General features: G+C 40.4%; 1 protein-coding gene across 1 annotated transcript; it reads right to left on the minus strand.

Moving 5' to 3' along the window:
- Nucleotides 1–226: 226 nt before the first annotated feature.
- ifnlr1 (interferon lambda receptor 1) lies at nucleotides 227–10,856 on the minus strand. The gene is made up of 7 exons (XM_010885382.4): nucleotides 10,384–10,856; nucleotides 9,306–9,426; nucleotides 3,764–3,930; nucleotides 3,340–3,527; nucleotides 3,111–3,255; nucleotides 1,982–2,106; nucleotides 227–1,478 (listed from the first exon to the last, which is right to left on the minus strand). Exons 1-7 carry the CDS (start codon nucleotides 10,430–10,432, stop codon nucleotides 720–722), a joined length of 1,554 nt encoding a protein of 517 aa, XP_010883684.2. The 5' UTR covers nucleotides 10,433–10,856; the 3' UTR covers nucleotides 227–719.
- Nucleotides 10,857–15,658: the final 4,802 nt, after the last annotated feature.

Here is a 15,658-nt window from a genome sequence, read left to right on the forward strand (position 1 = left end):
AAGGGACACCCACCAACCGCAACCCCCCTGATATCTGTCTGTGTGGAATGAATGTACACATAATACAAGTTTCACTTTTTGAATGGAATTACTGAAATAAATCAACTTTTTGATGATATTCTAATTTTATGACCAGCACCTGTAGTGCACATACACACATCTCAGTGTGTGTGCGCACAGTATATATATATATATATATATATATATATATATATATATATACACACATTTATTGCTGGTATTATTGCTGGAAATGTTGCTAAATCTGTCACAGTGTCAGAATATATTTAGCAAAATAAAATGTTCAGCGTTTTGTCCAATATACTGGATTTAACATTTTACAGCACTAGATTTTTTTCCAAATTTAGATATAATCTGAAACATTAGCCTTTTTTTTGTCGGATGAAGTGGTCTTGTGTGATGGATGCTGGAGTAGAATCTCTTGTTTCTGGATCACAAGCCTTCCTGGCAGATATAGAGGGGGCTGTGAAAGCCCCACACTGCTGCTCCACCAAAGCCCTCTACACTCCTTCCAACTTTTCCCTTCACTTTGTGAAGGCTTGCTGGGATTGAACTTGTCTCTGATGTACTTTGGGGACACAAATAGATCAAAGCACATGCCCAGAGGCCCTTAATGGGGTCCTTAAAATTAACAGGGGGAACAGAAAACAAAAATCAATCATCCTTGAATTTGTACCACCCAACCTCCAAGAAAGATTTCACAGCCTCTTTCCTTCTTCTTTGTCCCCATTCTGCTGCTGATTCAACCAAGTCTGTTGTGGAGCATATGAGGAAATTTCAAAGCTTGTTACCTCGTTCTCTTTCCCTGCATCATAGTTAAAGCACTCTGACTTATCCATCATGACAATGTCAGATAGTAGCGGGACCCCATGCTGAGTCCTGCCTGGGTCCAGCAAAAGGGGCTGCCCCTCAGCATCGGCCCAGCTGGCAATGGTTGTCCTTGGCTCTGGCTGAAACAGCAGAGTGGAGAGCAGCAGTTGTCCGTCCGTACGCCTACAAGTGGGGAGGACAATGGGCACCACGTCACTATTTTGTAGGCACCCGTCCGGTTCTGGCAGCGCTCCACACGAAAATCCGTCTGGGCCTCTTTCACCCCAGCTTGACATGCAGTCACTTCGGATGTTGGGGTCAGCTGACCATGGTGGGTTGACCTCTCTCTCCTGATGACATTCCCTCTCCACCTTCGCTTTGTTGTTGTTGACTTCCACTACGACCATGCTGTAATTGGCTGATGACTCAGTGCTGTCGTTGTAGTAGTCTGGGGGTGGACCCTGCTGGCCCTTGTAGCTGTTACTATGCCAGGGCTGGACTTTCTGTTGAAAGTATGGTCTGGATCCTTTATTGTCATCAGTCTTCTGAACATCGCAGGAGGACGCCATGGGGTCTGGCTTAGCAATGGAGATGATGATGGCTTCTGGAATGTGCCATGATGGAGGTGAGGTGGTTTTTCTTAGTTTCTGTTTGAAAGTGAAAGAGGATTTAGTTCATGTAACTAAAACGCCTCCATGGGCCACTCTTCATGTCAAACTGAAATGTATTTCATTACTTGACTTGTATAATTACAACTTTGAATCTATTTCATGGCAAGAATTTAATGAGCTTAATCATAACTGTAATATTTTCTAATTGAAGGAAGTGCAAATGACGGTTATACAACTGATTAAACTGGCAGGATTTCTCAGCATATGAGAGGAAATTGAATAAATTAGATAACATTGCTTTGATGAATGGCAATTGCAGCCATTAGAAATTGAAGATTGATAAAGCAAAATGCCTTCCTCACACCAGTACAGGTGTACATTGCAAATCTCGGCTTAGTTACTGTAGCAAAAGACTGAATGTACGACATGTTTGTGACAACAGAGAAAATACATTTGCATAGAGGCTAGCATTTCCAGACATATTAATCTTTCCTGGCACTCCTTCAAGCATAGGAAATTCTGCAATGTTAGTTTCTCACCAGTGTTTCTGGGATGTCGCTCGTTTTCCTCACATATTGATAAAACACCACCAGTGCAGGAAGGAGGAAACAAAGTAGCAAACACACAAAGAGGAGGAACCACGGAATCAGCAGCCATCTATCACCTAGATGGAGGGGGGGATTGTGTTAAACCTTCGTGTTGACTAAACAGCTGTGTCATTCTCTGAGTCACCTGGAAACAGGCCAACAGGTTTTGAAATTCCAGCACAATTGAGCAAATGTGGGAGTGTCCATGAGGATGTGGTTTTGGTGCTGGAGAACTGACAAATCATTCAACTCTGGGGCCAAATTAAATCTAACTTCATTTGCTGAGTGTGATGTAAAGAACAGGTGTAGACAGTGAAACACTTTCTAAAGGGCCCTTTTCCATAACACAGAGTTAGAGAAAAAATTAAGAGGATTAATTTTGAATAGGCAATAACATAAAAGATAGAAAAATAGTAACACAAGGAATGTGTACGTATTTTGTTATAAATAAGAATAGCCTGTCTACAATTGTCTAGGTAGAGCTGTTCCTGAGCCGAGGCAGTAAGAGTCTCCTTTCAACCATGTCTCTGGGAAGTTAGTCTTGATGTCATTTTCAAAATGTCTGCTACAGTCAACGCTTTTACAAAATGTTGTAAAACAGCTCAAAGAACTGATTGTGTGTGGGAGTTCACGCTATGGGTGTGTCGGTGAGGATACAGTCTGAGAGAAAAGGAGCTTATAACCAATTTCTTTTAAATGGGTTTATGGGCCTTTTTAGGCCTCAATGTCATTGTTGATAAAAGGCAGTGAAAGAGGGTTTAAAGTTTTCATCTCCGGTTGTGCTAACTAGTTTGGTTGGGAGGGTGGGTGGGAGGGAGCGTTCATCGGTCTAGCCCACCCCTTTCATGTGGCAGTGACAAGGGCCACCACATTAATCCCTAATGTGGATTAATGAAATGTGGAGCAGCCAATGACAGATTGTTATGTAGGGGGAGGAAACAGTACATCTTCAAGTTCCTTAACGTAAATGTATTGTTTCTAATTGGAAACTAAGTCATACTTCAGGTATGCATTCAGAGATGATTCATTCAAAATTCTGCACTATTAATTTAGGGGAAAGGCATGCTTCAAATTACCGCACCTGGTAACGTCACACAGAACGCCTGGTTCTCACTGGCAGGACGGTACGGTTCTTTGGTTGGCTTGTAGTGCACGTAGCCACAGTATTCAGTGTTATTGTTTCTCAGATTGTTAATGACAAACTCTCCATTTCTGGTTTCACGTACCTGTGAATAAAACAAACATATAATGTGTATCTAAAGATCACAGAGCATTTGTGAGTGTAAGCAGAATGTCTAGCAGTGAATCACCTGTGACGCCCAGCTGGGGTGTGTGATGGTTAAGGTATAAATAGTTGGAGGGATGTGGTAGGAAAAGCTGGTGCTGTTGAAAATCTCTTCAATAGAAGTCCTATTGTTTGGCCCCAGTGGTAGCATGACAGTTACTTTTATGGATGATTTTGTGGGTATCACGCTCACAATTGGTGGCCCAAGGACAGCTAACAAAGAACAAAGAAAGGAAGGGATACAAACAAAGAAAGGTGAATAAATAATGTGTGAAAAACAGAAGATTGAGAGTTGTCTTGGAAAAATGGTATGAGGAATTGGTGAATATACTCACCTGTAATGAGAATCATAGATTATGTCATTAGGGCTTATGGAGAGCAAGCTGGAGTTATGTGTGTATATAAGGACACATATTAACAGAGAAGTAACAAGAGAAGAAATTGCTTACTTTCTCTGAGAGGATTAAAATTGACTGTTTGGCCCAACAAGTGACCGTTGGCATAAACCCGAGCGCGGTATGAGTGGGAATAGATGTATGGAGTCTCTGCAGTGAGGTCGCACAAAAGAGCCGTAATTTTCTGGCACCCAAGCTTCGGCTTGTATTCCTCACCATATCTATAACAAATTCAAAAACATAATCAAACAACTGTTCATATCGGCCAGCAGTTCTCAAACTGGGTACTGCAAGCCCAAAACAATTTATGAATAATAAATAAATAAATGGATTTTTGGCCAAGGAATCTGTGGAATAATTTTATAGAGTGTAATACATCCATGTTTCCAAAAAAAGTTGGGACGCTGTGTAAAAGAAAAAAGAAAAACAGAATGCGATGATGTGCATATCATTTAAACCCTATATTCAATAGAAAATGGTACAAAGACAACATATCAAATGTTGAAATTGAGACATTTTATTGTTCCTTGAAAAATACATGCCCTCTTCTTTCAAAAAAGTTGGTACAGTGGCAACAAAAGACTGAAAAAGTGTAATTCTAAAAAATAAACTTGGAGGAACATCTCACAACTAATTAGGTCAATTGGCAACAGGTCATTAAGATGACTGGGTATACAAAAATACTTTCAGATGTAGAGATAGGGAGGGAATCACCACTTTGTGAAAGACTGCAAGCAAATAGTGCAACAATTAAAGAATAATGTTTCTCAACATAAAATTGCAAATGTGTGAGGTAGGGATATCATCTACGGTACATAATATCAATAACATATTCAGAGAATCTGGAGAAATCTCTGTAAGCAACAGACAAGGCCGAAAACTAAAATTGGATGATTGTGATCTTCAGGCCCTCAGGTGGCACTCCATTAAAAACAGACATGATTCTGTAGGGTACATCACTGCATGGGCTCAGGAACACTTCCAAAAACCATTGTCTGTGAACCAAGTAAGTCGCTGCATCCACAAATACAAGTTAAAACTCAATCATGCAAAGAAGAAACCATATATACAGTGGGAAGAACAAGTATCTGATTTAGCTGATTTTCCTACTTACAAAGCATGTAGAGGTCTGTAATTTTTATCATAGGTATACTTCAACTGTGAGAGACGGAATCTAAAACAAATATCCAGAAAATCACATTGTATGATTTTTTAAAATAATTTTATTTCATGAGTATTTGATCACCTACCAACCAATAAGAATTCCGGCTCTCACAGACCTGTTAGTTTTTCTTTAAGAAGCCCTCCTGTTCTCCATTCATTACCTGTATTAACTGCACATGTTTGAACTTGTGACCTGTATAAAAGACATCTGTCCACACAATCAATCAAAAAGACTCCAACCTCTCCACAATGGCCAAGACCAGAGAGCTGTGTAAGGATATCAGGGATAAAATTGTAGATCACGGCAGGACCTGGTCAATGACCTGAAGAGAGCTGGGACCAAAGTCTCAAAGAAAACCATTAGTAACACACTACACCGTCATGGATTAAAATCCTGCAGCGCATGAAAGGTCCCCCTGCTCAAGCCAGCGCATATCCAGGCCCATCTGAAGTTTGCCAATGACCATCTGGATGATCCAGAGGAGGAATGGGAGAAGTCCATGTGGTTTGATGAGATGAGCTTTTTGGTCCCCAAGAACACCATCCCAACCGTGAAGCATAGAGGTGGAAACATAATTCTTTGGGGATGCTTTTCTGCAAAGGGAACAGGACGACTGCACAGTATTGAGGGGAGGATGGATGGGGTCATGTATCGCGAGATCTTGGCCAACTACCTTCCCTCAGTAAAAGCATTGACGATGGGTCATGGCTGGGTCTTCCAGCATGACAACGACCCGAAACACACAGCCAGGGCAACTAAGGAGTGGCTTCGTAAGAAGCATCTCAAGGTCCTAGAGTGGCCTAGCCAGTCTCCAGACCTGAACACAATAGAAAATCTTTGGAGGGAGCTGAAAGTCTGTATTGCCCAGCGATAGCCCCGAAACCTGAAGGATCTGGAGAAAGTCTGTATGGAGGAGTGGGCAAAAATCCCTGCTGCAGTGTGTGCAAACCTGGTCAAGAACTACAGAAAACATATGATCTCTGTAATTACAAACAAAGGTTTCTGTACCAAATATTAAGTTCTGCTTTTCTGATCACTCACAGTTGAAGAGTACCTATGATAAAAATGACAGACTTCTACATGCTTTGTAAGTGGGAAAACCTGCAAAATCTGCAGTGTATCAAATACTTGTTCTCCCCACTGTAAATAAGATCCAGAACCGCCGCCACCTCATTTAAGATGTACTGAGGCGAATTGGAAAACTGTCCTGTGGTCTGACAAATCCAAATTTGAAATTATTTTTGGGAATCATGGACACTGCGTCCTCCGGGCTAAAAAGGGAAGGGACCATCAAAAGCCAGCATCGGTGATGGTATGGGGGTGCATTAGTGAACATGGCATGGGTGACTTGCACATCTGTGAAGTCACCATTAATGCTGAACAATACACTCACCTAAAGGATTATTAGGAACACCATACTAATACTGTGTTTGACCCCCTTTCGCCTTCAGGACTGCCTTTATTCTACATGGCATTGATTCAACAAGGTGCTGAAAGCATTCTTTAGAAATGTTGGCCCATATTGACAGGATAGCATCTTGCAGTTGATGGAGATGTGTGCGATGCACATCAAGGGCACGAAGCTCCCGTTCCACCACATCCCAAAGATGCTCTATTGGGTTGAGATCTGGTGACTGTGGGGGCCATTTCAGTACAGTGAACTCATTGTCATGTTCAAGAAACCAATTTGAAATGATTCGAGCTTTGTGACATGGTGCATTATCCTGCTGGAAGTAGCCATCAGAGGATGGGTACATGGTGGTCATAAAGGGATGGACATGGTCAGAAACAATGCTCAGGTAGGCTATTGCATTTAAACGATACCCAATTGGCACTAAGGGACCTAAAGTGTGCCAAGACAACATCCCCCACACCACTACACCACCACCACCAGCCTGCACAGTGGTAACAAGGCATGATGGATCCATGTTCTCATTCTGTTTACGCCAAATTCTGACTCTACCATCTGAATGTCTCAACAGAAATCAAGACTAATCAGACCTGGCAACATTCTTCCAGTCTTCAACTGTCCAATTTTGGTGAGCTTGTGCAAATTGTAGCCTCTTTTTCCTATTTGTAGTGGAGATGAGTGGAACCCAGTGGGGTCTTCTGCTGTTGTAGCCCATCCGCCTCAAGGTTGTGTGTGTTGTGGCTTCACAAATGCTTTGTTGCATACCTTGGTTTTAACGAGTGGTTATATCAGTCAAAGTTGCTCTTCTATCAGCTTGAATCAGTCGGCCCATTCTCCTCTGACCTCTAGCATCAACAAGGCATTTTCGCCCACAGGACTGCCGCATACTGGATGTTTTTCCCTTTTCACACCATTCTTTGTAAACCCTAGAAATGGTTGTGCGTGAAAATCCCAGTAACTGAGCAGATTGTGAAATACTCAGACCGGCCCGTCTGGCACAAACAACCATGCCACGCTCAAAATTGCTTAAATCACCTTTCTTTCCCATTCTGACATTCAGTTTGGAGTTCAGGAGATTGTCTTGACCAGGACCACCCCCATAAATGCATTGAAGCAACTGCCATGTGATTGGTTGATTAGATAATTGCATTAATGAGAAATTGAACAGGTGTTCCTAATAATCCTTTAGGTGAGTGTATATACAGGTTTGGGTCATCCACACAACTTAAATTTCAGGGAAGGCCTTCAGCAAGACAATGCCAAACCACATCCTTCACGTACTGCAACAGCATGCCTCCATTGTAAATGAGTCTGGGTTCTAAACTGGCTTGCCTGCAGTCCAGACCTGTCAACTATTGAAAACATTTGGTGCATTATGAAATGTAAATACAACAAAGGAGACCCCGAATTGTTGAGCAGCTGAAATCCTGTATCAAGCAAGAATGGGAAAACATATAACTTTCAAAACTACATCAATTGGTCTTCTTAGTTCCCAAATGCTTACAGAGTGTTATCAAAAGAAAAGGTGATGCAACACAGTGGTAAACATGCCCCTGTCCCAACTTTTTAAAAACACGTGGAAGGCATCAAATTCTAAATAGACATGTACTTTTTCCAACACAATTACATTTCTCATTTTCAACATTTGATATGTTGTCTTTGTACTATTTTCAATTAAATACAAGGATAAATAATCCTTTCACATCATAGCATTCTCTTTTTATTAGCATTTTATGCAGCCTCCCAAAATTTTGGGAAATGGGGCTGAACATTATATTGTACTTTTATAAATAAATATTTTGTGTTTTTAACCCCAGGCAACATGGACCCACAGCCATATTGGTTTTCAACAGTTGGATAAATTCTGATTTGTTTAATCTTTTAAAAAAATAATTATTATATAATGTTATGGCAATACATAAGAAATTGCAATACATTTAGTGTAAAACTGCAACTACAAAAATCTTTCTGCCTCAATGGAAATTGAAGGAAATTAGTGTAAAAACTACTCTGACCACTCTCTTGCGAAGAGGTGGGCATCTTAAATGTTCCATCCCAGGGTGCAAGATGTGGTTTCATTCCAGTCATTCATTGGTGATAGCTGAGTAAAACTCAGCTTTTTTAATTTTGTAGAGTACATTTCTGAGTATGAGGGGGTTCCTGATGAATTTGCATTTACTGAACTGCAGTTGTAAAGGAATCTTGCACTTAAAACATATTGGGTCACAGTTTAATTAAAACATTCTGCAGTATAATGACTTATACCAACATTGAGAAATGTATCATCTTTCAGTCTGTGTCGTGCAGTGGCCTGGCTGCGAGACCACAAACAGTGCAGTTTATGTAATCAGTGTTAGTTGACCCCCTCACTTCCTCATATAAAACCAACAATAGGTCAGTATGCCAAACAGGGAACCAATATACACTGTACATAATCAGGGCCAAACTTTGTCCAAAAGGACTTGATCCTGGTGCGCCAAGGGTTTTCATAAGGACAGGTAGGCAATTCCAGCTGACACATGCTGAGTGATGTGATTGGTGTGGCACTTGACATTTACCCCTCAAACACTGCCATGGAACGTTAGATGTGCTGACATTTCCACTTGGTTAGAGGCAGAGAGACAAAGTAAGCAGAACATGAAAATGTTCCCCACACTGTCACAGGTGTATGGGGTGACGTTTGGAACCTTAAACTGCTCATTTCTACGGGCTATTAGGAGCCCTACCTACTGCAGCACACTGAGATGGCCCCACAATTTCATGGATGGCGGGAGGCACACCACATCCGAAAATAATGGGAACAACAGTATTGAAACTTGAGGAGCATGGAGAAAGCGATCACCTGCTCGCACACAAACACACATATCCCTGGGGAATAGTCCCCTTATTTAGCGCAAGGCCCATAGTCCCCTGTTTCGGTCCGAAACTTTAAAGTGTTGTTTAGATATTTTAATTCAAACATCGCCCTGGGTCACTCATCAGCATGTACAGACATTGCAAGATCTTATTGTTTTTCTCACCTGGCGTACTGGACACTGTATAGGACCTCTTCACCAAGACTGTCTGCTTTTCTCCAGTGGAGCACCGTGTTGAAATTCCTGGAGATAAAGTATGGCTTCCCTTCATCAATGGCTGAACATCCTATGGACAATGAGAAGACACTGACTTACACAACTGTCCATGTACTAAAGGCATCTACGGTTTATAGTTGCATTAAAAAACCCTTTTACAGAAAAAGCCCTGTAATACAATTCAGAAGGTTCTTCCATGTGAAAATCAGAAACACAGTGTCTGTCAAAGGATCTGTCTCCCTCAAGATATGCTGGTTCCATTTTCGCCCCACACCTTCTCTGCATCCGAGTCAAGCTAGGCTTTCGCAAGGCCAGCTGTGTTTTCATGATGTTTTGAACCAGGCTTGGTTTACCAAAAATGAGGGGCGGATATAGCCTGAGGGGCCAAATTAATACTTTTGATGCCAGCAAGTTGGTTCTAAATGATGTTCCACAAAAATAGTGGCGCATAATAAAATCATGAACATTTTGGTGTTAATAGAACCGTACAACAGGAACAGTTCATTCAAAATACACTGTAAAAGTTTGGCTATGTATTTAGAAGTAATTGACCTAAGTCCATCTTGTTATAGCTCATGCGGATTACAGGTTACAGAAATTACACTCACTGTATGATAACAGACTGTCTGGAATGTCTTGGATATTAGCATTTAAGCTTTAGAATAATGTAGTCGATATCTCAGAGGGTGCATGTAGAGCACTCAAATGAAATTGCCCGTAGATCCATTTTCCATTGATCGCTATGAAGCAGAATGAGTGAAGTCTGTACAATAGGCTCACTATTCTTACTTGTACATCAAGAACTTTATTAGAACTAGTGGAAATCTCTTGTGACTCACTTCATCCATTGAGATGAAAATGTATAAATTCTGTAGGTCTGCTTCCCAAATGGCACCCATATTTAGTGCAGTTTGGACCAGTGCACTCAACAGAAAACTGGGTGCCATTTGTGACAAACAACAGGTCTATACCTAGAGTAAACTCATCCATATCAATCAGGATGTCTGTGCTGCTCCATTCAACTCACCACAGTAAAACAACAGCAGAAAAATGAACTTCCTAGGCCACAGATCCATCAGGCTTTATGAGTAAGAAGAGTAAAATTAACATCCACGTTCCCAAATTCTTAATCCTCTGTTCTGTATATGTAAATGATCATCAAATACTTGATATTTAGCCAACTTGATTCCAGTCATAAAGTGGGGGAAATGATCTTGAATCCATCAAAACACGAGTCGAGAACAAATCCTTGTCATCCATGTGTTGGTGAGAGGACTCTGGCTTTGTAGCATATGTGAAACCCTGAACCTTGTCTATCCCTGTCAGGGAAAGGAGTGCCCATCTCCAGGTGTGCTCAAGGTGAACTTTGGTTCCGTCTTATCAACTTTTGTTCCTGGTTTTATCATCATATACTGAAACCTCCTCCTACAGTGCCTTGCTTGTCTCTCTCTCTCTCTCTCTTGTTCTTGTTTTTCAGGTTATGCCAGAAAATGTATCATGTTACAGGACAGGCAAATCTGTTAAAAGAAGCTAGAACCTGATCTGTCCTCACCTTCTCACCTTTACACAGAACTGTACAACCTGATTTCACTGTGCTCTTCTTTTGTTCTCAAATGGTATTCAAACAATGTTATGATACGTGGCTAGCAGTTAAATGGCACACCTCTTTGTGCCCAACCAAAGTGTTCACAGGACATGAAGAACAGTGTTGACATGAATGAAGGAGAGTCCAAGCCATGTGGCTTCAATGCCTCTTTGTAGAATCATTCTGGACATTTCAAAAATATTTGATTGCTCTCAGGAGTGTTTTTTCTCTTGCAACATTGCATTGTTTGAAGATAGTAATAAAAGAGAAAGTCAAGGTTTTTGATTCTCACTTCAGAGGGTATATAATGCACAATGAATGCGACTTTTGTCTTCACAGCTGTGAACATGCACAAATTGGAGGAAGTAAGAAACAGCCCGTGAGTTCACGCTGTGCAATACATACAGAATGTGATCTAATGCTGGTGTTCTTCCATTTCTTTTAGTATAGGTGTGTCTAAGATGGGATCACCTTTGTTGATTAAATCATATCTGAGGAACATTCTTGCTCCATGAATAGTAACAGCGATGAATAACATGTGGTAAAAATGTCTGTACACATAAACACTGAACATAATATGGTGGCTGGATATTGGTGCAGATGTTCTTCCTAAGGGCAATAGAGCAGTTTTTTATTACAATGCCATGCATATCTTTTGTGTCTGAGTGTTGTAGTTTAATATTGACCACAGTGGCTGCATGTGTAGCTCAATAATATCATCCTCTAGCCCCTGTTTTACTACTAGATTTAAGGGTTATTCTCGCAGCAAAACAGAAAAATCTATTTGTGTTTTTTCAGCCTACAACATGTGGACCCTGGGAAGAAAAGGTACTGCTCTGGCAAAAGCTAATAGGGATCGAATAAACTTCAACAACTCTTCCCCTCTCTTCTTTGAATTGATGTATTTGTGCCTGGAGAGTAGCACAATTAGATACTTAGCATTTAGCAGAAGTGGAAACCTAGGTAGGATGGTGGTGTACTCATGATTTATGGAAAGCCCTGGCATCTTTACCCTTCAAGGCTAGACTGGAACAGAGAGCAAGATAATAATGTAATTGTATTTTTTCCTCTCGTTGTCCCTCTCACCTCCATCCTCAGGAAAAGAGATGGATGGATTTGACACATGCAGGAGATAGCCAAACCCAAGCCTTTAGATGATGTTCCTTCAGTTAATGCTCCATGACTGATATAGACAGAGACCTGCATACTGCAGCATTCACATAAGTCTCTCTCACCTTTGTCATCAGGAAAATAGATGGATATATACAAAACAGAACTTAGAAAAAAACTTGGCCAAATGTTCGGTTGACTGGTTGTACTTCATGGTTGATAAAAAGTAAACTGAGACCAGATGACATGTTCTGCCCTTTCACAAGGACTGGATACATTTGGGGTTTACTGAGCCTGTGTCCAAGCCTGTATGGACCGGAGAAGGGGAAATAAAGTATATGCTGTGTATTTCAGCAGCACACAAGCCAAATATAGAACAGTGCACTTGTTTTGTTTTGACCACAGACATTCAATACAGCCCATAGAAAGGTTCTGAAACCTATACCCATGACTGTCTGGCTCATGGGTATAGTATCACTGGCTGCCAGTCCAAACTTGAATGGCAATTGCCATTTAGGGAGATTTTCTATAGTTGGCTGAGGCTTATTGTCTTTCTCCAATTTCAAAACACAAAAGCAGGTCACTGTATTCCTGTGGTCAACCTCACTGGAAAGTGTACTGATAACACTTTTCATTAAGTTGACACTAATTACTATGCATTGTACATATTAACAACTGTATTATCAACAATGCAATACCACAGGTAATTACAATAGAATAATGACTTGTCAGTACAGATTATTACATTTGTGGAAAAACAAAAGGTAATTACAAAACATCCTGTAGGATTCTATTCCAAGTCTGTTATTACATATTATTTTTGCCGGGCCGTGTAAGCAGAGTCAGCCAAGAAGAGTGAATGTCTCTTACTGAGTGAGTGAGTGAGTGACTGACGTAGTACACCTCGTTAAATAGCGTAATGGTTAGAGAAGCGGACCTGTAAACTATAGGTCCCAAGTTCATATCTCAGTGCAGAGTGCGCACTATGAATTATTCTGTATAGAAGAAAACTTTGCTGGCTAAAGCCTTCAGTATCTGCATTATTGTAAGCCTGAAATCGAACAGTTTACGGTTATATTGCAACTGTTTCTGGTGGATTTTCAAAGTATGCGTCCTTACATGCGATTTTGGTCAGGATAGACAAACACGTTTGCTGGCTGCAACATACATTAATTATGTTATGGTAAGCCTTAACTGAAACTGTATATGGTTATATTGCGACTGTTTCTGGCATGGAAAAGTTCATCTTCAGTCTCGCTAACAATTGCTGAATTCTTATGATTATTCCTAGGAAGTTAGTAGATACTAGTAAGACTATTACTGGCTAATAAACTGTTAAAACGGCCAGTGGAAAAAGCAATACAGTTCATTGACGCTATGGCGTAGATAAACTTAGTAAGAAACGTTAACCAGTTTAACTGTATCAATGTCATTCAAGAATGGCCAATTAACTATTAAAACAGCCAGTGGCAAAAGAGGATTTTCTTCAGGATATACAGATGCCGGGTGTCAGTTTATAAAGTATATGTATATTACAAGTGGAAAGTATAAATGTGCAATGAAGACAAATGCAGTAAAAATAGCAATACTAAATGTGCAATTAAGGCAAATAGAGGAGGGCAGAACATTTACAAGTATTAAGTACATTGTATATTACAAGTGGAATAAATAGTTGTATGGGTTCAAATGGCAATTGTAAATGGCATTCTAAATGTGCAATCGAGGCAAATTGAAGGAGTAGGGTAGCATGTGCAACTGGAATGCAGAGATAGCAGCAATGAGGTCCCTGAGGTAGACATGAAAAATGCAAGTACGATGGCAGTTCTAGATGTTCAATGAAGGCAAATTGAAAGTGCAACATATGATAAAACTTTTATTGTAACACAGGATAAAACTGCTGTGTGCTATGGGCTGCTTGAGAAGTACTCTTGTGACGTATATTACATCCTCCAATCCCCCCCGATATCTGACCTGAAGAGTGACCAGTAAAGAGGGCTGGTTAGCTAATGACGGGTAAGATCCCAACCGTGATATTAGGACAACATAAGACAGGCACAGTCGTGCATCTGGGCACTATCCTCAATATACATACCCGAGATATGTGTACATAACCCAGAAACAGGATCTGTGCTGAACAAATAGCGCAATGACTAGACCAAGAACATGTGGCACTTTCCCAGGTTTGGGGAGGTTGTCGAGTGTCACTCAGACAAAAACACTGGATTCCCAACTGCCCACATTGTTACAATCTCACTGGAGACTGGTGCACCAATCCACATGCCGATTGTTTTTGTGGTTTTCCTGGAGCATGGACCCTCACATCCCTCGGATATAAGAGCAAAGGACAACGCACCACGTACATAGAATTATGTTTGTCTGTCTGTATTTTGTGTCTTTTTCGTGTAAGTGTGAAAATAAGAAAAATTTAAAAAAACATTTGGTGGCATGTGCAACTGAAATTCAGAAATAGCAGCAGTGAGGTTCCGAAGAGAGACACATACCTGTAACAACTGAAAAAACTTGCTTATCAGACTTTACAAGGCAGTGTCAGAGTCCAGGAGTACAAAGGGAGTTGTGCAACAAGGTCCCTGAGAGGCTGGGGGCGTATGTTTAGTGATGGGCCACATAGTTCAGCAGGGTTACAGTGGATGAAAGAAACAGTCCTCGAGACACAATTCCAACTAAAACATATTGGAATTACACTTTTTATAAAACATGTAAATAAACATTGGAATACACTGGAATTTGCACCATACACTGAAGATGTTGTCTCTGTAGCTAACCCTAATTATAGCTATCACTCCTACAGCTAGATGCTGATCCTCAAATGTAGCATGGCATCTAGATTTCAGTGGTAACATTCATTTTACGTACAGATTGCGCAAATATGCACATCTTGCCTAATATTGGCGGTTTAAAATATAGGGTCAGTAATCAATAAAATGTATGGAACAAGTCCTTAACCTACAAACACTATAGGCTTATTTCCCTTGACTGGCTACAACATTTTTCAAACAAAAAATGTTACGTAATGAACAGGTAATTCTTTTTTAATTAACTGTTTGGTTTTAGTTTTCGGTTGTTTTGTAGTTTTTGGTTGTTTTGGAACTAGCGAGCCCCAGGACAATATGTTTGGGGAGTAGGTCAGGCAATCTCTCTAATCTATGTGATGAAACAACAACAAACCAGCCATAACGGGACATGATTTATCCTGTTTTACAGGTTTGTGAAGTGTCAAACACAAATGATTCCTAATCAATATTTGTCTAACACTGTTAGTAGTTGACAACAATCTTTTTGCAGGTAATGAATTACAACCCCATTTCCAGAAAAGTTTGGACGCTGCGTAAAATGCTAATAAAAATAGAATTCAATGATGTGCAAATAATTTCTCTATATTTAATTGAAAATAGTACATGCCATTTTGAAATTGATGCCATCAACACAATTAAAAAAAGTTGGGACAGGGGCATTTTTACCATTGTGTTGCCTCACCTCTTCTTTGAACAACACTGAGGTAGTTTTGAAAGTGAAATGCATTCTCGGTTTTAACATCTTCAAGCGGTTAATACAATCCAATTCAATGAAAGGCCTCCCGATAGTGTTT

The sequence above is a fragment of the Esox lucius genome, chromosome 20 (genome assembly GCF_011004845.1).
Source record: "Esox lucius isolate fEsoLuc1 chromosome 20, fEsoLuc1.pri, whole genome shotgun sequence".
NCBI lineage: Eukaryota > Metazoa > Chordata > Actinopteri > Esociformes > Esocidae > Esox > Esox lucius.

What these genes read in the sequence shown, in the direction of transcription:
- ifnlr1 (XM_010885382.4), bottom strand. Translation starts at nt 10,432, where the DNA reads ATGGATCTGTGGCCTAGGAAGTTCATTTTTCTGCTGTTGTTTTACTGT. An exon ending in TCTGCTGTTGTTTTACTGTG is followed by an intron (nt 9,427 to 10,383) that starts GTGAGTTGAATG and finishes CATTGTCCATAG; the next exon opens with GATGTTCAGCCATTGATGAA. An exon ending in TACAGTGTCCAGTACGCCAG is followed by an intron (nt 3,931 to 9,305) that starts GTGAGAAAAACA and finishes AATTTGTTATAG; the next exon opens with ATATGGTGAGGAATACAAGC.